This window comes from Leguminivora glycinivorella, chromosome Z (assembly GCF_023078275.1).
Source record: "Leguminivora glycinivorella isolate SPB_JAAS2020 chromosome Z, LegGlyc_1.1, whole genome shotgun sequence".
In the NCBI taxonomy this organism is placed as follows: domain Eukaryota; kingdom Metazoa; phylum Arthropoda; class Insecta; order Lepidoptera; family Tortricidae; genus Leguminivora; species Leguminivora glycinivorella.
This window is the reverse complement of record NC_062998.1, coordinates 41,534,757-41,559,784: the sequence shown is the minus strand read 5'-3', so window position 1 is coordinate 41,559,784 and position 25,028 is coordinate 41,534,757. Positions and strand designations below refer to the sequence as shown.

Below are 25,028 nucleotides of genomic sequence, written 5' to 3'. Positions count from 1 at the left end.
TTGAGTTTGTGAGGATGGATGTTCACTTTCGTGATAAAACGATTGATCGGATTTGAATTTAATAAGTTACAAAATTAATCAGTCGTATAAACGTAATACGTCAAATTCCGCGGGATATCCCTAATGTATGCTTAATCATGGACACCCTAAAGAAAGAGATGCAAGACCGGCGTGACGTAATTCAAGGTCAAATTTTCTGGCTTCAACGTAATGTTCGGCACGCAATATCCATGGTATATAATATTCTTGCTTTCATGTCATGTTTCACATTTCACATAGCCACTCTTCTCATGCTGGCGGCAAGGGCAAGGCAGAGAAGATAGTATTGTAAAATATATTATCTAATTGTATTAATTTGCTAATGAATTAAACCATTTTTATAAAAATACAATATACATTCGGAGTTGTAATTGATAATGGATCAAAAACAGGATGAAAATACCAGTGAAATAGAAACGGTGAGCATTCATATTTACTTTTCTGTTTTTTCGTTGTGGTATATAAAGACGTTTAAAGTACAATGCAGGTGTCTTATATTATTTACTAAGTCTTCTTTATGTTAATATTTTGTTTAATAACATTTTGGTAATCATCAGTTTTTTTTTCTGTCGTCATAATAGATTGATAACCTATGGGTATTACATTCAAGAAAATTTTAAAATATTAAGATAACAGAGATTTTGTTGAAATTGACATTATTAAATTGATCACAAGGAGAACAATGGCATTGCTAGATTATTCTGTATTTTTGAGATTTGTCTCAGAATGTTAATTGTGTAATTATTCTTTCTTTTATTTATGTTTTTTGTAGGAACATTAGAATCCATTGTAAGTTATCTTGTGATATTGCTATTAAAATATAATAGAATAGACTAAATTTCTACTGCAATGCATGGTACAAAGTTCATAGGTACAGTATTAAGTATCATAGGATCACATGGAACCCTGGTTGGGTATGGTATTTTTTCTTAATACTATTTTAAGTTATGTTTTAATTAACATATGGTATAGTCTGAATGAAATATATTAAACTTGTGTCAAGAGAATGTCAGCTTTGTGGTTTAAAATTGCACATTTTTCAATGACACAAGTTGAAAATTTTCGCACGTGTATCGTACGACGTTTTTCAGTACACATGACCCTCCAAAGTTTCAACCATATAATGAACCACTTCTCGCACTAGTGCGTAATAAAAACACCATCTGTACTGTAATAGTGAAAATTATTTTTCAGTACAGATGGTGTTCTGATTTAGATTGTGTTGTGTGTCGTGTTTTAATTTATCGCCACTCGTTTCGAACTTCCTTTTTTACGCACTTGTATCGTAATGTACTATATGTACCGAAAAAACAAAAATAATGACGAACAGTGGAAAAAAAGAGATACTCATAGACAACAACCTCATTGAATATGTAGAACAATACACATATCTCGGGCAAGTAATATCACCTCAAAATTTGATGCAACAAGAAGTGGACACTAGAATTGGGAACTCATGGAAAAGATATTGGTCACTACGAGAAATCATGAAAAACAACCAAATACCTACAAACCTTAAGTCCAAAGTCTTTAACACATGTATCCTTCCCTGTCTCACGTATGGATGCCAAACTTGGGCCCTAACGGACAAGGAAAGGCGAGCTCTCCAAGTTTGCCAAAATAGCATGGAAAGAAGCATGTTGCATATAAAACTTAAAGATAGAATAAAGTTGGATACCATTAGAAAAAGAACAAAGATAACTGACGTAAATCAGACAATGAAGCAACTAAAATGGAAATGGACTGGCCACATGCTCCGAGATAAAAGAGAAAAATGGTCTAAGGACATAACATCATGGTACCCAAGAGATGGCAAAAGGAAGGATGGCGGACAAAAAATGAGATGGGAAAATGAATTCAGAAAGGTAGCTGGAGCCTTGTGGAGAAGACAAGCTCTAGACAGAGAAACATGGAGAAATATGGGAGAGGCCTATGCCAAAGGCAACCAGACTAAACGTCTGCGGAGAAAGGCTAGCAGTAAGCAGTAAGTAAGTAATAGTCTGAATGAAATATATTAAACTTGTGTCAAGAGAATGTCAGCTTACCTAAGCATTATTAATATTATTATAATTCAAACTTCAAATGTGGTTTAAAATTGCACATTTTTCAATGACACAAGTTGAAAATTTTCGCACGTGTATCGTACGACGTTTTTCAGTACACATGACCCTCCAAAGTTTCAACCATATAATGAACCACTTCTCGCACTAGTGCGTAATAAAAACACCATCTGTACTGTAATAGTGAAAATTATTTTTCAGTACAGATGGTGTTCTGATTTAGATTGTGTTGTGTGTCGTGTTTTAATTTATCGCCACTCGTTTCGAACTTCCTTTTTTACGCACTTGTATCGTAATGTACTATATGTTACTAGGCCATGTTCCTGGTGAAGGAGTAGCCTGACATCAGATAATACTTACATGATGTGTATTGCAATACTTAATAAGCTACCAGAGAAAAGACAGAAATCTTAACAGATTTCGATAAATGACTATTCATACATACAATCACGCCTGTGTCCCATGAAGGGGTAGGCAGAGCACATGAAACTACTCAGGTTTCATGACTATTCAATGGCAGATAAATAAATATTTGAATAAGGTCCTACCTATGCATATAACAATAATCTTAATTTTTAATTTAGTAGGTATGTTGCTCTAATGTGTGTATGCCATAGCTGGGCACCGTTAATCAAATAGTTAACTTCGATAATCGTTAATCCGTTACTTAAAAAGTTAACTTCGTTAATCGTTAAAGCGATACATTTCGGTAGATTTAACGGAAGTTAAAGTTAATCGATAATCCGTTAACACGTCATAAAAATAGGACTTGACTGTAGGTATTATGTATTTCTATTTACTAAGTGTCCACCAAAAACCATTAAAACCTGTGATGCCAATCGGCAAAAAACCGAAATGTAATAATTACGGTCTCTTCGGGCTTTTACCGCTGTTGATTGGCTAAATCCTAGGTTTACTTCGGATTGGTAATTATTGGGTCATTCATGCGGTCGCGATCGTGGTGCGTCGGTTCTATAGATTAAGATTTGAGATGACAACTCGATGCTGTGGGCCACGATAACTTGGTAGAGTAATCTAAGGCCCGAGCCGGACTCTAACTCGATGCGTCGGTTGCGCGATTTGTCTGCCATGCCTGATGATTGCACTCTATTCTCAGGTTAGTGATCGATCTAGCACGCCTAATAAGATTTATAAGATTTCGAATAAGTGATCCAAAGTCGCCCCATGGTCTTTAGACTGTTTATAACCGACGGATCTGCTTTTACCGATAAATCCTAGGTTTTGCCGTACTACGGGCTTTTACAGTAGCAGTAAGGACGTGGTCTTCGTGGCGCAGCGAGCCGCTTGGGGTGCTGGATTAACGATTAACGGACTCGATGAAATTTAACGGAAGTTAACGAATCCGTTAACATTTTTTAAAGTTAACTTAATAGTTAATCCGTTAATCGAAATGTTAACTTCGTTAATTAACGATTAACGGATTAACGAGCTAATGCCCAGCTATGGTGTATGCATATAGTATATATACATACACACATATAATGTGGTAGGGTTTGGAGGATAAAATTATAACCTTACTAAAATTATAAAATTATAACCTAAACTCAACACATAATAATATTATATTAAGTAAGTATGTACGTAAATGGTTTCACACAAAAAATTGGCACACAACCTGGCGTAGTCGGTAGTGATCCTGCTTGCTACGCCGCGGCACCGGATTCGAATCCCGGTAAGAGCATTTATTTGTGTGGTGAGCACAGATATTTTTTCATGAGTAATGGATATTTTCTATGTATATTGTTTTCTGAGTACCCACAACACAAGCCTTCTTGAGCTTACTGTGGGAGTCAGTCAATCTGTGTAAGAATGCCCTATAATATTTAAAAAATGTACATTGTTCTAGCCCTACAATTTATGTATTCCTTGTTGTTATGCCCGATTCATAACATAAACATTTCATAACCCCCAGCATCATTCTAATACCGTGTGCCGTATCTTTGTATCTTAAAATGATAAGAGTTATAATTTCTTATCACATGAGTAGCTGTCAATAACACTTGTGTTTATTACTGTTATTAGTTACCCATATTATCTCAATTTAGTTTTAATTTGTATCTGGTTATTAAGTTATCTTCTTCAGTGTTTTGTTTTAACTTTTGCCTTGAGAAAAAATAATAAGTTGCACCAAAGGTATCTGACATCCTGATTACCTAACTTTTCTAAATATACATCGTGTTTTTATTGGATTCCGTTAACTTCGGCATATAGTTAGGTCCATTATAGAAAACAGTATGGCATAGTTAGTTTTCTTATGTTCGTACTTTTTTTCTAAAAAAACTATACACCTGCGATAGATGTTAACTTCAATTGCGGTTGAGATACGGGCTTTACAACACGGTGTAGATCAATTTATCTAGTAAGACTAGAAATATCATTTTTTATCTCTATGTAAAGACGAGATGTGCAAAGGAGAATTCCGTAACTCGTCTCGTTTTAAAACGCTCCCTTCGGATGTATTTTAATTGATCGCCACCAGTTTCAAATTTCCTCTTTTCCGCACTTGTATCGTAATGTGCTAAGTTTAAAAACATTCAAATTTAGACAAAGTACCAAGAAGTTCAGCTAGTCTGCCAAAACCATAGTCGGTACAGCCCACAGAGAACCTCCTATAGAGTAGCAATCTTGTATTATTTTGTTCGCGATACGAGTCACCAGTGCCAGGGGTGCGAGGAGCGGGCGGGGAATGTGTTAAGCGCGCTGTGATTGGCCGTTTCAAGGACGGCGGGCAGTCGCGCCAGATGAAAGGGACTGTCCCTCTACTGACGCGTAAGTGGCCAATGTAAGTTGACCTATGCCGGCTCTGAATAAATTATAAATATGACTTTTATGTGGAATGTAATGACGTCTGTTTTTAAATTTGAGCTTCTTGTTACCTTTCCACACCATTTCACACTACAGGTGGACATCTTTAAGACATCAAAATACCCTTTTTCAATTTTTTTACTGCGATAAACAAGCGCTGCTTTCGGGTCTGTTACTTGGTCGCTACTGATCGGGCACGGCGAGCGCCCGCGCTTATATCAGTGCAAATACTAGGAAGGCTGGCGACCGCGAGTCGTCTTGTAATGGATGTCTATAGGGGTTGGTCTGTGGTACATCCCTAATAAAACGCCACTAAAACGCATATAAAATTAAGGATAATAATGTCGTGTGTATAACTCCGGTGCCGGGGCGGTAGTCTCCTTTCATCTTAGTATGTATGTTACACACGCTGCGATCCACTCAAGGTCTTCCAGCATCCTCGCAAAAGATTAAGGGTCCCCCCACATCTAGCGTCTCGCGAGCGTCGCGTCGGGCCAACTGTATGGAAAAAGACGCCGCGTCGACGCGACGTCGACGTGGCGTCAGGCTTTGCCCATACAGTTGGCCCGACGCGACGCTCGCGAGACGCTAGATGTGGGGGGAAATAATCATATGACATAAAATGTTCCATTATCTTTCTACTCGTGTTCGATATCGAGTTTTATCTTTAAATCATGACTAAATTTAGAACATAAAATTGTAGTTCCAATAAATGTAAATAATAAAAAAAACCGGCCAAGTGCGAGTTGTACTCGCGTTGCAAGGGTTCCGTACACTACAAGAAGGGCTTAAGCGCCTCCTTTTTAGTAGGAACTTAAGTCATTTTTGCGACTAATCGATATTTTGAACAAAATGAAACAGAAATGAGTTTATATGTAATATTCAAACGCGCTCACACAATTTCAAGAGATTTGGTAACTTCTTGCAACGGCAGTTAGTGAAATTCGTAATTTGAGTTTTTTTCTTTTAAGTCCGACTTACGCTTTACTGTAGATTTCTAATAGGTTTTCCTGTAATCTATAGATTGAAACCTATCTCGAGTATTTTTTTCAAAATTTTACGCAGCCGGAGATGGTCATTTTTTGCTTATTTTCTTAAATTACTTGAAAATTACTTTACTAAAAATTATTTAAAAAAAATATTTTGAAATACTTATAAAAAGCTCTTTCATTTGATATACGTAACACAATATAGTTCTAAAAACTTTGATTTTTAATTTTCACTTTTACCTCCCAAAAGTGGCCCCTATAATTGAGTATTCTTCATTTAAATTACATGTCCGTCTTTGGGTCACAGGTTTATATATGTGTGCCAAATTTCAAGTTAATCGGTTCGGTAGTTTCGGAGAAAATTGGCTGTGACAACGGACAGACAGACACACGAGTGATCCTATAAGGGTTCCGGTTTTCCTTTTTGAAGTACGGAACCCTAAAAAGTAGTAAAGACTAAAGAGACGCATAGACATTAAAAAAAACGATTCATGGGCCGGCGTTTCTCTACGCTACGGAATACAGAATAATATGACGAGAGTTTACCCTTACCTCAGAATTATAGCTTATCAACCTAATTGCAAGCTTATAGAAAGTCTAAGGGGGTTTAGTGATACTATGGAATTAATAAGTATTTTTTTTTTTTCAAAAAAATCATTTTTGGCACAAGCTTTTATCGCCGACTACACCTTTCTTTCAACAGTCATCTACTTACTCTCCGAGACGTTTCTAAAAACCCCTTACTCGATGGAGATATGACGTTTCATAGCAGAGTTCCTATAACCACCTTTCTGCTCCATCATCAGATCAGCTCCATGATACCATAATATTGCATTGTCACGTGATTTACATATGTGTGCAAAATTTCAGCTCAATCGGAAACCGGAAAGTAGGACAAATTTAGCTTCTACGTTTTGACCCAAACTAAGATAGTTACTAACAAGGCAAGTTGAATAAAAGCTTGTAAAAATTGAACGTGATCGTAGCGAGCGCAAACGATTTTCCATAGTAATAACGCAATTTAGGGCCAGTTGCATCAACCACATTTGACAGACACATCATCGTCACGCAGCAGATGTCTATGGAACTTCCCATACAATAAAATTTAACGAACGCTTTAACGGTGACAGACGGTTTGATGCAACTGGCCCTTAGTCCTTAAACTCCCCTTCCCCCTCATATACGCCCTTGCTTAGTTGGGTTCCACCTTATCACCAATTTCTTTCCCCCAGCCAATAAGACAACCATGGTACAGATACGTGACAGTGGAGCCGACGATGTTCCTATACATGATGGCGTACATGATCACCAACGTCGTGGAACAGACCTTCTACGTGTTCCGGGCGTGTACCGTCGACCACAGATACAGTGAAGAGATTTGCTACAACATAACAAGTTACAAAGAAATTAATGATGAAGTACAGGTAATGTGTTCTTTCATTTATAACCTAGTTACCTTCCAATTTTTGAATTCACCGATTTTTAGACATTTGGTCGTAGCATCAATTATCAGATCGATATAGGGATTTGGGTTGGGTATTTTGAAGATAACTCGTACCTATATTTGTCTCAGAAAGCGATGTTTCATTGAGTAAAAGTGGTGACTCTGCTCATGAAAATACCTTATTTCTTACTCATACCGTCGTACTGTCCTGGCCGATTTCGACCACGGCTACTGTTTAACATTAACACTGAGTATTAGAGCGAAGTTCACAGTTCCTCAGGTAGCTGACATACCCAATCTTAGCAATAAATGTTCGGCCACATTCACTGCAGGGCAGCGCCCCTCCGAAAGAATTGTAATTGTTGACCGCAGGTGGTGAAACAACGACGTGATGGTGACAAATTTTAATAATTCGCTTTACTATTAATACTTAATTTGATTACAGGTAACAGTGTCGACCTTTCACCAATGGAACGGCGTAGCCTGGCACATGGTGCCGTTTATCCTCGCGTTTTTCCTAGGCTCCTATAGTGATAAGCGGGGCAGAAAGTGCATCCTGCTGGCAGGGCTGCTCGGGAAGCTCTATTTTTCCATAATGGCTACTGTTAATACTATGAATGGCAAGTACGAGTAGTTTTCGTTTTACTATAGATTTCCCTATACCCTTGGGCTAGAGTCCAGACATTTGGCTTTATGCAGAGCCATAAAATTGTTTTTCAAAGCAGCAGGGCAGTTAATTTCAGATGGATCTATGTAGGTATACCAGACAGCCATACTACCTAAAAAACATGGGCGGACTGCAGTTTGAGTACCGCTGAACTAGACTGTATTACGTATCTGCATATAAGTATTGCGTTGTCAGTCTGATATCAACCTCCCCGCAACGTTTCTTATCTTAGAAATCCAGAGTCTGGGTCTCGTACCTAATGTCGAATATATCTACAAGTATAATCACGCTATTAATTCTTATTTTATTACGTTAACTACGTTACATTAGAGGGGGCGTCCATTAATCGCGTCATACTGTATAGGGGGGGGAAGGGGGTCATAGAAAAATCACCAAATATCACCATGGGGGGTGGGGGGGTCAGGAACATATCACGTGTTGTTTTTTTTGTTCCTGTGTGATACACTGTGTTATAGTTAGTAAACAAGAAATCATATTTCTGAGCAATTTTTTTAATATATCAACTTTAACATAACCAGACTGTCAAAACCTGAGCTGAGTTTTAAAAATGCATGCGCCGTAATTTGCCTCGCAGTTAGCATTTGCGTTGTGCAGTGCAAAGAGCAGCTGGGTGCAAAACGGTTATTATTAATTATCAAAGATTTTTTTTTAGTTTGCCCTCATCACGTATACCTACTTATAGACGGACGGTCAACCATCATGGCACTAAATATTTTGTTAAGAAAAAAACGCCGCTTTTTTGTTTCTGGTGAAAGAAACTTGCGAATGTTGGATTATGTAGAAATGTGTATTTTTTAAACTATCCCTTCACTAGAACTTGAACTGGTCCAAAATGTGACATGAAAACCCAACATTCTGAACGAACATAACGAAGAAAATAAATCTCCTAACATGAGCTACGCGTCGTTGAGGAGTTCCGTTCTGCTCATCATCAGCAGTTCTACTGCACCAAATGTCACTGTTCTATACTGTTCTTATAAAAATAACAAAGTCACTATAAGTGTGCCGTTGAGATTTGAGGAGTTCAGTTCTGATCATCATCAGCAGTTCCACTGCATCAAATGTCACTCTTCTGGACATAAATGCATGCTGTTCTCATAAAAACACAAAAATCACTATATGTATCTATATACATTCAGTCAAAACAAAAATCAAAATCGGTCTAATAATGAGTAGATATCAAATAACAAACATTAAAAAAAAACAGACGAATTGAGATTTGGGCGGCGGTTAAAAAGGCGAGAAATTTCACAAATGTTGGGCTCAACGGCTAATTGTCTTCATAAAACCTGTCCCTTCCTAAACCTTGACGTTGTTGGCGGAATCATCGACGAGCCATAACACTTAAAAATGTATTAAAGATGTAAGGGCGAAGGTTCTCGACATCCAAGCTCTTAACAAGCTTGGAAGGCAAAACAAGGTGGAACTGGTATGGATACCGGGACACGAAGGCTTCATTGGCAATGAAAATGCTGATGAACTTGCCAAGGCCGGATCTGAAGATAACTTCATAAGTCCGGAACCTTTTGTGGGCCTTTCACAAGGAACCATTAAAACGGCTATGAAAGACCGAACAAAGGCTAATCACCAAAAAGAGTGGGATGCCCTGGTAAATCTGAAGCATTCAAAGCTCTTTATGCGGAGGGTTGACTCTGGATGGATCAAAAAGCTAGGAAAGCTAGGCAAAAGACAACTCCAAATTATAACGGGGGTGTTCACAGGCCATTACGGGGTCAAAGGAATCTTGGCCAAGATGGGACACGCTGACAACACGGATTGTCGCATGTGTGGAGGAGAGGAAGAGACCGTCAGACATCTAATGTGTGAATGTCACGCCCCTCGCCAGACAAAGAATGAAGAACTTTGGAGCAGGCTACCTGGTACCAAAGGACTTCAGAGAGCTACCCATGAGCCTCATCATCCGATACGTGGAGATGGTCGAGAAGCTCTTGAATAGCTGAAGGATCTTAGGATCGTAGGGGGTAGTGTATCCGGAAGGGCCCCCGCAGATTTAAGATAAGATAAGGGCGAAGGTTTGATTCCCTAAGAAAATTTGAATTTCGCGCTATTTTTAGTGCCAAGATTTGGTTGATTCGTTGATTCATGTATTCGAAAAAAATCTACTTAAGTTGCCAAAAAATTACACGTCATATTGGCCGGGGGGGGAGGGGGTCCTGAAAATATCACCAAAGATCACCATGGGGGAGGGGGGGTCTAAAATAAGCCAAAAACGTATGACGCGATTAATGGATGCCCCCAGAGGTCATTCTATATAATTAATGCACTAAGGGCACGGGCGATACGAGTAATAAAGAGCATCGTTTGGATTTGGAAATGTTGCGGGCGAATTAGGGCAAACGATTGAGTCCAGTTCCAATGACTATTAAGTGTTATCTTTATTTATGTCCCCACTGCTATTGTGATTTTTGGAAAGAGTTTAAACCCATTCATATTCAGTTTTAGCAGTGGTTGAAAACCTCCTGATCTAAGTAGCAATATTGGGGTTGGCACTATACTTGGCGGCACTTGTCGTGCGCTATCAGAATAATGAACCTTATGTTGTTAGAAGTGACGCCCACTGTTCGATCTCTGGATCACAAACGAGATAATTGACAGTCAATACCAAATAGTGACACAATTCGATCTTGAACCGCGATCAAACTTCTTTTTTGTAGGAAGTGTACTATCTGTACTGTTATTTATTGAAGTTTCCAAAATGTAATATGTACTAATAATATTAATTTTATTTTCAGCATGGCCGTTAAATTATGTTATATATACGGCCACTTTTCCTAGTGCCTTAACCGGTTCAGACTTGGCCATATTCGCGGGCGTCTTCGCGTACATAGCTGACGTCACGACGCCTGACAATAGAACTCTCAGAGTTGGGATTTTAGATGCCGTTTACCTAAGCACTATGCCTTTAGGAGTATTTATTGGTAAGTCCCTACACAATAATATTTGTGGCGTCCCACGGATGAAGGTACCTTACGCTGCCGCTGTTATTAAAGATCTCCAGTACGCAATGAGGTACTATGCGATGAAAGCGCCGTCGTTATAAGGTACACTTTCCCGTGCATCATCTGGCAGGCAATTATGGTCGCGCAATAAATGATAAAACATCTGGCCGTTCCTATCGCACTTACTAATAGTGCGATAGGGACGGTCTGATATTTTATCGTCTATCCCGCGATCATGCTACCCGTGCTGATTTATGTACCTATGGCAACATGATTTTAATAGGTAATATAATAACGTTGCTTGCAAACAAACATACGGCCCGACTTGTGGTAAGTGTGGGGTTCTTCAAAAATGGAGTGTACAAGTTTCTAATGTGTCGGCAACGCGTATGTGACACCCCTTAAGTTGCAGGCGTCCATAGGTTACGGTGACCGCTTTCCATCAGGCGGGCCGTATACCTGTTTGCCAACGACAAGGTAAAAAAAAGCAGTCACCGTAGCCTACATATATACAGTAACTGTTATGATTTCTAAAACTGCCTTGACTGTTTGAATAGTAGTAGAGATAAATAAAGTTGAGATAAAATTTAACAAATAATTAATTAACCTATATTAATAAATATTTTGCTATATCAACAGTATGAATATCAATAACAGTTGACACTATCAGATTCTTTACGGTTTGTTGATTCTTGCGTCAGGCCTTATTATGAAACAATTGTAATGCAACTCGTGCTACAAAGTATCAAAACTGTATGAGTACATAATAAGAGGTACAGGTACTTTTTGCAAGAATTTATTTTGTAGGACACATCTGAACTGAACTACTTAACTATGTTCCTTATCTTGGGGCATTCCACGAGAATGTCGCTTACGACGTGCAATTCTTCTAATACTTCTGAAGACGCTAAGAAAGCGAAGTTGTGTTCTGACATCACATGACATCATTTTCAGAAGTTTGTTTCCGAACACGAACAGAAATATGTGAACACTAATATTAAATGAGAATCAGGACTTCCGATTCGAGCGCCATCTTAGCGGTCTCGTGTCGTGAATAATTTATTTTTCTTTTGCTCATTAATGTTGTTTAAAGTGTAATATCCATAGCTTATTATGCAGTAAACTAATGTTGTAGTGAGAAGCTGATGAAGAATTAATCTCGAAACGCGTTTAGCCACTTTTTTGTCGCCAACGGCCGGTAGTCCACGTGCTCTTGTAAAATCTAGCTATCAATTTACAACTCACCGTACACTGTCGTACTTACCGTACCAAAATCACTAATTAATATTAGGTCATATCACCTTGACACTGGCGAAATAGTCTCAATAATGGACTGAAGCCATTTAATTTTAAAAAAGCTAACTAAGTAAATGAGAATCAAAATAAATGTGTGTTCAGATATTTCTAATAGAATAGAATAGAATTTTATTGCTCTCATGTTGGTGTACAGATCTTACATTAGGTACGATGGTTACATAGCAACATGATACCCTACAGGGTATTGCAATACGGTACACATATATTAAAAGAAACAGGGCATCTTATAACTAAATACTTAATCCTAAATATAAAAATCCGGTCTATTTCCTGTATGTAAGTAAAATAATATAGCAAGATGTAAACAACTGAAACTGTTCTGTATTATTGCAGGTAACTTATTATACGTGCACGTTGTGAACAGATCATTCACAATAATGTTCACAATCAACAGTATCCTCATGGTCCTGGCGACCCTGCACTGTCTGATCTTCCTCAAGTGGCAAACGAGGCCGGAACAGCTGTCTCTTCGCGAAGCGGGCGTCACTAACCCGGCCGTCGACTTTTTTGATCTCAGAAATGTGAAGCAAACTATGCTCACTTTGTTTAAGAAGAGGAGCAACTACCGCACTGTGTTTTTGTGGTTCTTACTTATATCTATGGCGCTGTATACGTTCCAAAGAGGTAATAAAACAAGTTACTACTCGCTTTTATATAACTTGCCGTGTTTGTTGTTATGGGACAAACCCTTGATATTAATTTTGACGCGTTTACCTTGGGCGTAGACTTTTTTTACCTTAGAAATATGAAGCAGACTATGCTCACTTTGGTTAAGAGGAGCAACTACCGCACTGTGTTTTTGTGGTTCTTGTTGATATCTATGGCGCTGTATACATACATTCCAGAGAGGTAAAACAACAAGTTATTATGACATATTGAATATTGTATCTGGGACTTACTCGCGTATAACTTGCAGACTCCGATTGAGTCTGCTTCGAGACCACGGGAACTTTTGTACTTCTGTAAGTTTGTCTATCTAAACACTTTTAGGTTACTCTCATCTACTCTATAGTTTTAGGGAACAGATCCCTTATAGGCATAAGCTCGCCTTTGTACCTCTATTCTTGTCAATTGTATATAAAACAGTTGTACAATAAAGTATACTACTACATACTAAGTTTTTTTTTATATTATAGGACATAGGACATTCTTACACAGATTGACTGAGTCCCACGGTAAGCTCAAGATGGCTTGTGTTGCAGGTGCTCACACTCAGACAACGATATATATATAATATACAAATACATAAAAAAACATCCATGACTCAGGAACAAGTATCTGTGCTCATCACACAAATAAATGCCCTTACCGTGATTCGAACCCGGGACCGCGGCGTAGCAGGCAGGGTCACTACGCACTAGGCCAGACCGGTCGTCAAGAGTTACATTTAATCCTTTTACACCGCTACTTTAACATTTTTACAGGGTGCCCGGTAATTAATGGACAACCTTTTAACCACCAAGAGGACACCTTATACTGGTCCAGAAAATCGACTTTAAGGTTTAGTAAAAGTCGCCTGGTTTTCGAGATTTTCACACTTTTTAAAATTTGAATAGTATGAAAATCTCGAAAACCAGGCGACTTTTACTAAACCTTAATGTCGATTTTCTGGACCAGCATAAGGTGCCCTCTTGGTGGTTAAAAGGTTGTCCATTAATTACCGGGCACCCGGTATACCTAACCAAGAGGTCTATATTCTAAATCTAGCTTCATATATGTTACAGACGAGAGGCCGTTCATGTACTTGTACGTGCAGAACGTGTTCAAGTGGGACACGACCGCCTACAGCAACTTCAGGACGTATAGCAGCACGGCGTACGTGCTTCTCATGTTCATAGGCATCCCCGTCATGACTAAGGTGTTCCGCTGGAGAGATACGGTCAGTACCTATAGCTATACCTACCATACACATACTACTTACCCAGACAATAAATCCATACTAATATTATAAATGGGAAAGTGTGTGTGTCTGTTTGTTTGTCCGTCTTTCACGGTAAAACGGAGCGACGAATTGACGTGATTTTTAACCCCCGACGCAAAAACGACGGGGTGTTATAAGTTTGACGTGTCTGTCTGTGTGTGTGTGTGTGTGTGTGTCTGTCTGTCTGTCTGTCTGTCTGTGTGTGTGTCTGTCTGTGGCATCGTAGCTCCCGAACGGATGAACCGGTTTAGATTTAGTTTTTTTTTGTCTGAAAGCTGAGTTAGTCGGGAGTGTTCTTAGCTATGTTTCATGAAAATCGGTCTACTATGTCGCGGTCGGGGGTTTTTCAAAATTTTACTTTTGTGGTTAGGTTATTTAAGTAGAGATAGTTGAAGGGATGGAGAGTGACATAGGCTACTTTTTGTCTCTTTCTAACGCGAGCTAAGCCGCGAGCAAAAGCTAGTAAATAAATATTACAGGACATTCTTACACAGATTGTACGCAAAGTCGCCCCAGGCTCCCATGAGCCGTGGCTAAATGCCGGGATAACGCAAGGAGGATGGATTCTTACACAGATTGATTGAGTCCCACGGTAAGCTGAAAAAGGCTTGTGTTGTGGGCTTGTGGGTACTCAGACAACGATTTATATAATACTAACGTTTGCCCGCGGCTTCGCTCGCGTTAAATTCGAAAAATGCGGAATGCTCCATACAAACTTCCATCCCCCATTTTAAAACCACGTCAATTTGTCGCTCCGTTTTGCCGTGAAAGACGGACAAACAAACAGACACACACACTTTCCCATTTATAATATTAGTATGGATTTAAAATTGCAAACGAAACTTAAGTCTGGCTCTGTCGCGCCAATACGCAAGGCAAGAGCGATAGAGATATACATATATCTACGAGCGTTTGTACCATTCGGCTACGCACCCAGTCAACCAATTAGAATCCTAGGCCACTCTAGAACCCTGTTTTATTGACACCGTGCTTTATTTGCTATAGAAGTCAGTTTGACTTTAACTGTAGAAGGGTTCTACAGTGGATTTTTACTTACGATATACATAAATAGTATTCAAGTGTCAACCCATCCTTTATTCATCATCCTCCTTGCGTTTTCCCGGAATTTGACACGGCTCATGGGAGCCCGAGGTCCGCTTTGACAACTAATCCCAAGATTTGGCGTAGGCACTAGTTTTTACGAAAGCGACTGCCATCCGACCTTCCAACCCGAAGGGTTAAACTAGGCCTTATTAGTCCAGTTTCCTCACGATGTTTTCCGTCACCGCAAAGCAAATATCAAATGACATTTCGCACATAAGTTCCGAAAAACTCATTGGTACGAGCCGGGGTTCGAACCCGCGACCTCCGGACCGAAAGTCGCACGCTCTTACCTCTAGGCCACCAGCGCTTTTTTACCCATCCTTTATTAACAGGTAATAGTGATGCTAGGAGCCACTTCCCATATGGCCGGTCACTTCTTGTACGCGCAAGCGACCGCCGCCAAGACGCTATACATCGGCGGCGCAGTGGCGGCTTTGGGGCCCTGCGTCGCACCGCTCGTCCGATCTATGACCTCCAAGGTTCTGCCGTCTGCTGAACGAGGTACTAATCTGTAATTACTAAATATTTAGTTTATATCGATCTTGGCCCCAAGACGCTATACCTATACATCGGTGGCGCAGTGGGGGCTTGGTCCGATCTATTATTGACCTGTCCGATCTGTTCTGGAAGTAACCTCGAAGGTTTGTTTTTTATCATGCAGAAACGTCTGCGAGCGATATTACATGGCATGGATAAATTCGCACACATCCAGCAGGCCTCCGTGGCGCAGTTGGAAGCGCGATGGCCCCGGCAAGGCCAAAGGTCGCAGGTTCGAGTTCTGCCGGCGGTGTGAATTTTTCCATTTTTCCTTTAATTTAAAAATAACCTCGAAGGTTCTGCCGTTTGCTGAACGAGTTACTGAACTGATCTTACTAAATAGCACCTCGTTGCTTTTATCAATGTCCCCAAGATGACATAAATTGGTGGCGCAGTCGCGACTCCGCCATGGTACTGATAACTATTCTTACGAAATGTTGACCTTTTGCTTATACGCATATTAATAGGCCTAGAAAGGAAAATGCTTTATTGGCATTAGTTTAACTACAAAGTTACCACAACAAGAGTAAAATAATAGGCTCCTAGACTCATATCGAATTTGGCACAATAAGTGATTGTCTTCTGTAGGTAGTATTTTGACATAAAAAAAAACAATATTTATAGATTTTGGGTACCTATTAAAAGTAAATGACTATGTATTTTTTTTGTGGCCACCGAAAACGCTGTCATCAAATTCGAACTAACTTCATGTCAAAACAGTCACTGACATAATGAACTTTATGCCTCAAACTTAAAAGTCAGAAAATTTAGTTTTCGAGTAGAATGACGTGCTGCACAGACAATCTATAGATTAAACTTTTACGTAATCAGTAAAAGTATACTTTAAAAATATGTTTTGCTGTTTTTAGCATGGTAATATTTTATTTCGGTTACTTGGACAGTACTTAATCTTAAAAGACAGACTTTAAAAATGGGTGAAGAACTTAGCCTATTAAATTTCTTACTTTTGCATTGTATTTTTAATGTAACTAGTAAACTATTTTGTTGTCAGGAGTGGCGTATACGTTTTTGTCGGTAATGGAGAACGCAGTGGCGATGTTCGCGTCAATCATCTACTCCCAAGTGTACAACGCCACGATCGGCACCAGCTACCTGAACACCATCTTCTATCTTACTATCGGGACGCAAGCCATTGTATTCTTATTTTCTTTGTAAGTAAACTATTTCACCCAAAGGGCCTGGCCGGACTGCCATGGTAAAATCGCCCCTGGCTAAATATGAAATATTGATATGCAGGATTATTCGTATTGTTACTACATGTACTACTACTGGATATTATGCCTCAAACTGTTTCCGTTTACGAAAAAAATTAAAAAAAAGAAATTTTGTTTTTTATTTTTTTCTTTAAAACCGCGTATCCGATTGAGTTGTTCTTTGGATATTTTATAGATATATTAGGGATACATCAATAAAAAAAAAATTAACTTCCTGACTTTTTGTTAATGCATTTTTTTTTTAATTTATGTTTTAAATATTTTTTTTTTTACTACATACGAGTTAGCGACACCTACTATATTTTTATATAATAATCGCCATTTTATACTCTATTACATATATTTTTATCAAAAATATTAGTTTGGATCAACAATGTCAAAATAAGTTATTTATATATTACTAGTATTACCCTTTAGTACGTTGCTCCTGGAAAGTGATGTATGAAAATTTTGGCATAATTAATGGAAGATTTTTTTTTAATTGGGATATGTAGATTATAGGCCGAAGTTATTTTTCATCAACCCTCCCCACCCCTCCCCCTCTGCGTCACCCCTCTACCCCCCTTAAAGAGCCGAAAATGCGATTTTCTCGATTTCTGACAAAACCGATGAAGATACAGAAAAAGCGTGTAGGAACGAAGTAATCCTTAATAAATTTACTACAAATCTCTCATAAACACTTTAGTGCTAGCACTTATAGTTTTCGTGCAATCCGTCACGAAAGTTGCTCCTTTCTGCAATTTTCTTTAATGAATGATAAGTTTTCTCCTTAAATGCTTACGAAATCGTCGGTTTGATAGTACTAAAATATTATAAACTCAGAATGAATTTCAGGGGAAAAAAATCACTACCATGGGCGGGACTTGAACTCACGGCCTCTAGATTGATAGATAAATGACGCTAGGGGTACCATTGATTCATATAGTAGAAAGCTGAAAGATTCGCTAGAAACTAGGGATGAGCTTTTGGTGGCTCAGTTGGTAGAGCCCTCGAGTTTCTATCCGGAAGCCGTGAGTTCAAGTCCCAACCATGGTAGTGATTTATCCCCTTAATTTTATTATAGTCATGAGTTTACAATATTTTAGTCGTATCAAACAAATTTCGTAAGCATTTTGGGACAACACTTTAATATTCTTTAAAGAAAATTGCAGAAAGGAGCAACTTTCGTGACGGATTGCACGAAAACTATAAGTGCTAGCACTAAAGTGTTTATGAGAGATTTGTAGTAAATTTATTAAGGATTACTTCGTTCCTACACGCTTTTTCTGTATCTTCATCGGTTTTGTCAGAAATCGAGAAAAATCGCATTTTCGGCTCTTTAAGGGGGGTAGAGGGGTGACGCAGAGGGGGAGGGGTGGGGAGGGTTGATGAAAAATAATTTCGGCCTATAATCTACATATCCCAATAAAAAAAAAATCTTCCATTAATTATGCCAAAATTTTCATACATCACTTTCCAGGAGCAACGTACTAAAGGGTAATACTAGTAATATATAAATAACTTATTTTGACATTGTTGATCCAAACTAATATTTTTGATAAAAATATATGTAATAGAGTATAAAATGGCGATTATTATATAAAAATATAGTAGGTGTCGCTAACTCGTATGTGGTAAAAAAAATATATTTAAAACATAAATTAAAAAAAAAATGTATTTAACAAAAAGTCAGGAAGTTAATTTTTTTTTTATTGATGTATCCCTAATATATCTATAAAATATCCAAAGAACAACTCAATCGGATACGCGGTTTTAAAGAAAAAAATAAAAAACAAAATTTCTTTTTTTTAATTTTTTTCGTAAACGGAAACAGTTTGAGGCATAATATCCAGTAGTAGTACATGTAGTAACAATACGAATAATCCTGCATATCAATATTTCATATTTAGCCAGGGGCGATTTTACCATGGCAGTCCGGCCAGGCCCTTAAAGAAAAGGTTCAGGTCGTGTCGTACCAGAAGGTGAAGGAGTTGGCAGAGGACCGGACGAGTTGGAGATTGCTCCACCGACAAGAGCACAGCTCTTAAGTTAGAAGAAGAAGAGTTACTACAGACGACCTGTCTGGCATAGCGCGTAGTGACCCTCCCTACGCCGCGGTTCCGGGTTCGGATCCCGGTAAGGGCATTTATTTGTGTGATGAGCACAGATATTTGTTCCTGAGTCATGGATGTTTTCTATGTATATAAGTATTTGTATTTGCTATCTGCTTTTAAGTGGAGATAGTTGAAGGGATGGAGAGTGACATAGCGTCACTACTTTGAAAAAAACTTGTATCTTCTTCTGTCAATGAAAAGAAAAATGTAATAAGTATGTATGCAATGCATATAGACTTACTGCGTTTTAACTTTGAGGAGCAATGTGAGATACGAGATTTTTTCAAAGTAGTGATGATAGGCTACTTTTTGTCTCTTTCTAACGTGAGCGAAGCCGCGGGCAAAAGCTAGTATACTTATGTATACTATACATATAGATCTACAGCTACCGAACACTCCCATATGCGTGGTCCGACACGTGTTCTACAGAGGCGTGGCCCAGGAACAAACTTATATGACGAAGAGTGCATAAATGCGATTTTGGCATTAAATGAACACCTAGCAGATATAATAGTTATTTGTTATACAAGGGGGCAAAGTTGTATTTTAACGCCGAGTGTGGAATTGAAAAACGAACAAGTGAAAGGATTCTATAGTTGAACCACGAGCGAAGCGAGTGGTTCGAGAATAGAATCCTGAACTTGCGAGTTTTTTAACACACGAGAAGTAAAATACATTTGCACCCGAGTGTAACACAAAACTTTTCCCCTCACTATAGCGAGGAAACTACAACGCAAAAAATGCGTTTATCACTGCTTCCAGCAGTTCCACAGGTGGTAAATCATCTTTATTACTAGATTCACCTACTTTTATCAATTTTAAAGCAGTTATTTGACTTTATTCAAGGTCAAATTACTTTACCCACTAGTGGATAAAATGCGTTTTTACCCGCTGGTATTAAAGGACAAAACACGTGTTTCCGAGCTGTGTTTCTTTTACATAGTAGGAGAAAGGCCCCTGCGAGTTTCATTACATTGCGGTATTGTGTGCTGTAGTACCATCGCCGCCCTCTAAATAAGCCTTAAACCTAAATATTATTTTCAGGACTATGGAGCTAACTTTAAGAGGGCGCCGACTTGAATCACTGTTACCGGAGGACGAACAAGATATATCGGAGCGGACTCTTCAGGCTACTATCAACTGATGTTTTAGGGCTCTTCAGACCATTATGAACTTACTTATTAGGACTCCAGACCACTATAAACGAACTTATTAGGGCTCTTCAGACTACTATAACGTACTTATTAGGACTCTTCAGCCCTCTATAAACCTTTAATCGGTAGCGGCAAAATACTTGCCATCATACTTAAAACTTATGTATCTCTACAATAAGAATTACAGTTCAAAATCGAATGAGTAGAACAAACGTCAAAATGGTTGAAGGGGTAAACAGATTAATTAGGACTCTTCAGACACTTTTAACACGTTTTAGGACTCTTTGGAGCACTATTAACTGACGTATAAGGACTCTTTAGACCACTATCAATGGAGTATTAGGGCTCTTCAGACGGATCTCTATCAAATGACGTATTAGGACTTTTCAGACCTCTATCAAGTGACGTATTAGGACTAGCGTGAAAAAATATCAGTTTGGTTCCTAATTGGACCTTTTTTGCAGATATTTAGCATTTATTTAGGCATTATTAGTTTTAGCTTGCCTTAACTAGTGTGTAAGTTATTGATATTCAATAGAAATGGTTAATAATGTAAACAATTAACACTTTACACTAGGGTTGCCAACCGTACTATATAATATAGTACTGTACTATATTTTGGCCCAGCGTACTATATTCTATATGAAACATATATAGTACGCAAAAGTACTATATTTTTGGGGTCCATGCCAGTGGCGAATTTACACTAGGGTCAAACCGCCAGGAGCGGCGTTATGATAATGAAAAAAATTTCGCGCTCGCTCCGCTCGCGCTTTTATTCATATTTGACCTTAACTGTACATTTCATTATTTCGTTCTGACCTACAAATATTGCAGTTTACATATAAAGCCACTGTTGTTTGCAAACATTTGTATTTTTTCCATGATATATTAAATAACGACATTTCTTAAGGGGATTCTCTACTCCGATGAGCTTCGATTTGAATCCATTGGTATTTATATGAATATGTATTACGATAGTTTCTAAAGCGTGTCATATTAACAGCATCGTCGTCTTTAAACAAACTAGCACCCCATAATTAGGTACCTACTTCACAGCTCATTGATTCTGTGATATTTAGCATCAAAGTTGAACTAATTTAGGACCGAAACTGGTTCTTTGGTCAAAATTATTGCCTTAATCACTTTTGCATTTTTATAAAAGTCTAGATTTCATTTAAGTAAAAATGTTTTTAAAACAATGTCAAATTTCATAAAAAATATAAGTACTTATAATATGGGTATTCTTTTTAGGGTTCCGTAGTCAACTAGGAACTCTTATAGTTTCGCCATGTCTGTCCGTCCGCGGATAATCTCAGCAACCGTTAGCAGTAGAAAGCTGAAATTTGGTACCAATATGTATATCAATCACGCTAATAAAGTGCAAAAATAAAATATGGAAAAAAATTTTATTAGGGTACCCCCCTACATGTAAAGTGGGGGCTGATATTTTTTTTCATTCCAACCCCAACGTGTGATATATTGTTGGATAGGTATTTAAAAATGAATAAGGGTTTACTAAGATCGTTTTTTGATAATATTAACAGTTTCGGAAATAATCGCTCCTAAACAAGGACCATTTAATACTAGACTGATATAGCCCATACAAAAAAGCGTACCCCTGAAAAAAGCTTAGTTTTTGCTGTAAAACTAGATGGCGTTGTTTCGTAACCCGGGAGTGGAAAAAAACATATTTTCACACATATTTTTACTTGTTTTTATATTATACTATGAATAACTATCAAAAAACTTTATTTTAATATCAAAATATTGGCTCAAAACACAATTTTTACAAATTATATTTTTTGGTCGGTCTCGACGTAGTTGTGATCGCTTCGCTGGCTAAGTTTGTTCGCATGTTGTCTAATTATTGCCAAATAAAATGACTAGATGACGTTGGTGGACTAGGAAAATGTCACATCCGTTTCGTTGTTCATTAATATAATATACTTAGTGATAATAAACCTATATGTTGAGCTCAAATAAGTTCAACAAAACGCAATCATTGTGCCAACAGATGTGACATCTGACATCCATGTCACATCACAAATGTCATTGTATGATTTATTGAATATTCATAATATATGGATATTAAATATTTTAGAATCGCAGCAGCAATGCGAGTAGAGATACAGAATTAATAACTGTATAAATTAATAATTGTATGACCAATGACCTCATACATAAAATTACCAGTTTAGGTGACAGAAGGCGAATCCAATTTGTAAACATTAAATGTGCTAAGGAAAAGAGTCTTTCCGATTTTCAACGGGACACGGCTGAAGGGGCGAGCTGGTTTCGACTGCGCCCATGCATCTCAATTGTCCAGAAAGTTCATTCGAAGATCATTTTGCTTATAATAATCTGAGTAATCACAGTGAATGGTTTGACAGTATTTCAGCTAACATGTAGAGAGACTTGCTAGCTTCGTCGGTCAGGCTTCGTCTTGGACACAACGCGGATAGTTAGGCCGCCAGGTGTGGCACTTTGGATTACGTTTTTATAATAAATTAATGATAGTTTGTATTGTTTTGGTAATATATTTTCTACTCGTATACTACTCGTTTGGTACTCGTATAAACCTAAACTGAGATAATAAATGAATAAAAGGAAATAATTAGTGAAACTCTGACATAAGTAATAATTAATGAGACTAAATGCATTTTCACATTATCCGATCCGATATCGGATGTAGGACTGATACCCCATACATTACAGGCGCTATCTTGAATTTTTTCCACTTAAATCCTTCCGACATCCGATATCGGATCGGATAATGTGAAAACGGACTAAGACAATAGATACCTTGTTAGTGTTATATATCTATGCCTATGTATATCCCACCAAAAACATTCTGTAAAAAATAGCCGTCTCGATGGAGCTGCTTGTTTATCTCTAAAAAGTAATGAAATCTACATAAAGTTCCTTACTGCGATTTCTTTATTATTATAGTTAACTAGCCTTTGCCCGCGGCTTCGCTCGCGTTAAATTCGAAAATCTCTCCACAAACTTCCATCCTCCATTCTAAGGAAGTGGGGGGATATAAAAAGAGACAAAAAGTAGCCTATGTCACTTTCCATCCCTTCAACTATCTCCACTTAAAAAATCACGTCAATACGTCGCTCCGTTTTGCCGTGAAAGATGGACAAACAAACAGACACACCCACTTTCCCATTTATAATATTAGTATGGATAGATGTTGTGTGACTTGGCCGTTGAAGTGTAGCGGTGCTGGCGACAGATTGGTGCAATGGTGTCATGGAGCACCTGGTTATAAACTTCTTTATATACCCTTGTGTATAAAGAAGTTTATAAGTTTCATATTCGATGGTCCGAGCTAAGGTTCGTAAAGCCATGAAGCCGAGCTGATAATCATTGTCGCTAAACGCCGATCGAAACGCAGTAGCGCATAGTAGTCGACCATCCAACGCGTACTTGCTCGTATACGCCTATCACCCACTTGACGTCGCGCCAACACTTTATGGAAAAAGCGGGTTTTCGACAACTACCAATAAGATTTTAGACATTCAAAAATCTTCAATAATACTCAACTGTTTCGGTCGCACTCGTTCACATATAGGATAGGATTGGTGTGAGCGAGACGGCCAGGAGATTGATTGTCAACATGATATCTATCATAAACACCGTTCGAAATGGCCTCATTAAAATATAAATTTTAAATATATTGAAAGTAATATTACTAATCATTGACGTCACGCTCAAAATGAAAGAGATAGAAAATTTGACAGTATGGTACTCTTTTGCATGATTGTCATAATTCAAAATAAGAACGATGGCTTGCGTTGTAAACAGGGACTGAAACATGACACGGGCCCCTAGCGTCATCTATATACTTTTCACTGTATCACTTGTAATGCCGTTGAACTACCGCGTGCGTATTTAAAAAAAAACGACATTTTTATTTAAATGACACTCTTAGTGACATCTAGTGACATAGATTTACGGCTGCCAACGGGGTACGGTATTTAGTATGGACTCTGCTGGTCCTTTATAATCGTCCTTGCTCCTAAAGGAAAAAAAAGTGCGTCCCCCCCCCTCTAACTTTTGAACCATAATGTTTAAAAAATATGAAAAAAATCACAAAAGTAGAACTTTATAAAGACTTTCTAGGAAAATTGTTTTGAACTTGATAGGTTCAGTAGTTTTTGAGATAAATACGAAAAACTACGGAACCCTACACTGAGCGTGGCCCGACACGCTCTTTGCCTGTTTTGGGCTTTTTTAAGTAAGTAGGTAACTATTGAAATTAAAGGAATATTAGGTTAATTACGTATTTCCTAGTAAGTAAAAATTGCATACTTGTCAATAAATTTAGAAAGTGATAGAAGACTCAATATTGCATATTTTTCGAAATATGCCATATATATTGTTGGTGTTCAATAAAACATTTGGGACATTACATACAATAAACAACTAGTTATATATGACGCTAAGTAAAACGTTCGACAACATGAAATATTGCTTTTTTAAAAAACCGGCCAAGAGCGTGTCGGGCCACGCTCAGTGTAGGGTGTGCTTACGGTTACTGAGATTATCCGCGGACGGACGGACGGACGGACGAACGGACGGACAGACAGACATGGCGAAACTATAAGGGTTCCTAGTTGACTACGGAACCCTAAAAAGGCCAAATGTTAAGT

General features: G+C 38.1%; 1 protein-coding gene across 1 annotated transcript; it reads left to right on the top strand.

Moving 5' to 3' along the window:
• Positions 1-277: 277 nt before the first annotated feature.
• Positions 278-20,934, top strand: LOC125241770 (tetracycline resistance protein, class C-like). The gene is made up of 9 exons (XM_048150387.1): positions 278-458; positions 7,147-7,338; positions 7,804-7,978; positions 10,800-10,985; positions 12,657-12,947; positions 14,048-14,202; positions 15,681-15,849; positions 16,898-17,057; positions 20,258-20,934. Exons 1-9 carry the CDS (start codon positions 417-419, stop codon positions 20,355-20,357), a joined length of 1,470 nt encoding a protein of 489 aa, XP_048006344.1. The 5' UTR covers positions 278-416; the 3' UTR covers positions 20,358-20,934.
• The last annotated feature ends 4,094 nt before the right edge of the window (positions 20,935-25,028 follow it).

Excerpts from the sequence above, each read along its gene's own strand:
- LOC125241770 (XM_048150387.1), top strand. The coding sequence starts at position 417 with ATGGATCAAAAACAGGATGAAAATACCAGTGAAATAGAAACG. Across the intron at positions 7,979-10,799 it reads TACTGTTAATACTATGAATG|CATGGCCGTTAAATTATGTT; the intron begins GCAAGTACGAGT and ends TTTTATTTTCAG. Across the intron at positions 15,850-16,897 it reads TCTGCCGTCTGCTGAACGAG|GAGTGGCGTATACGTTTTTG; the intron begins GTACTAATCTGT and ends TTTTGTTGTCAG.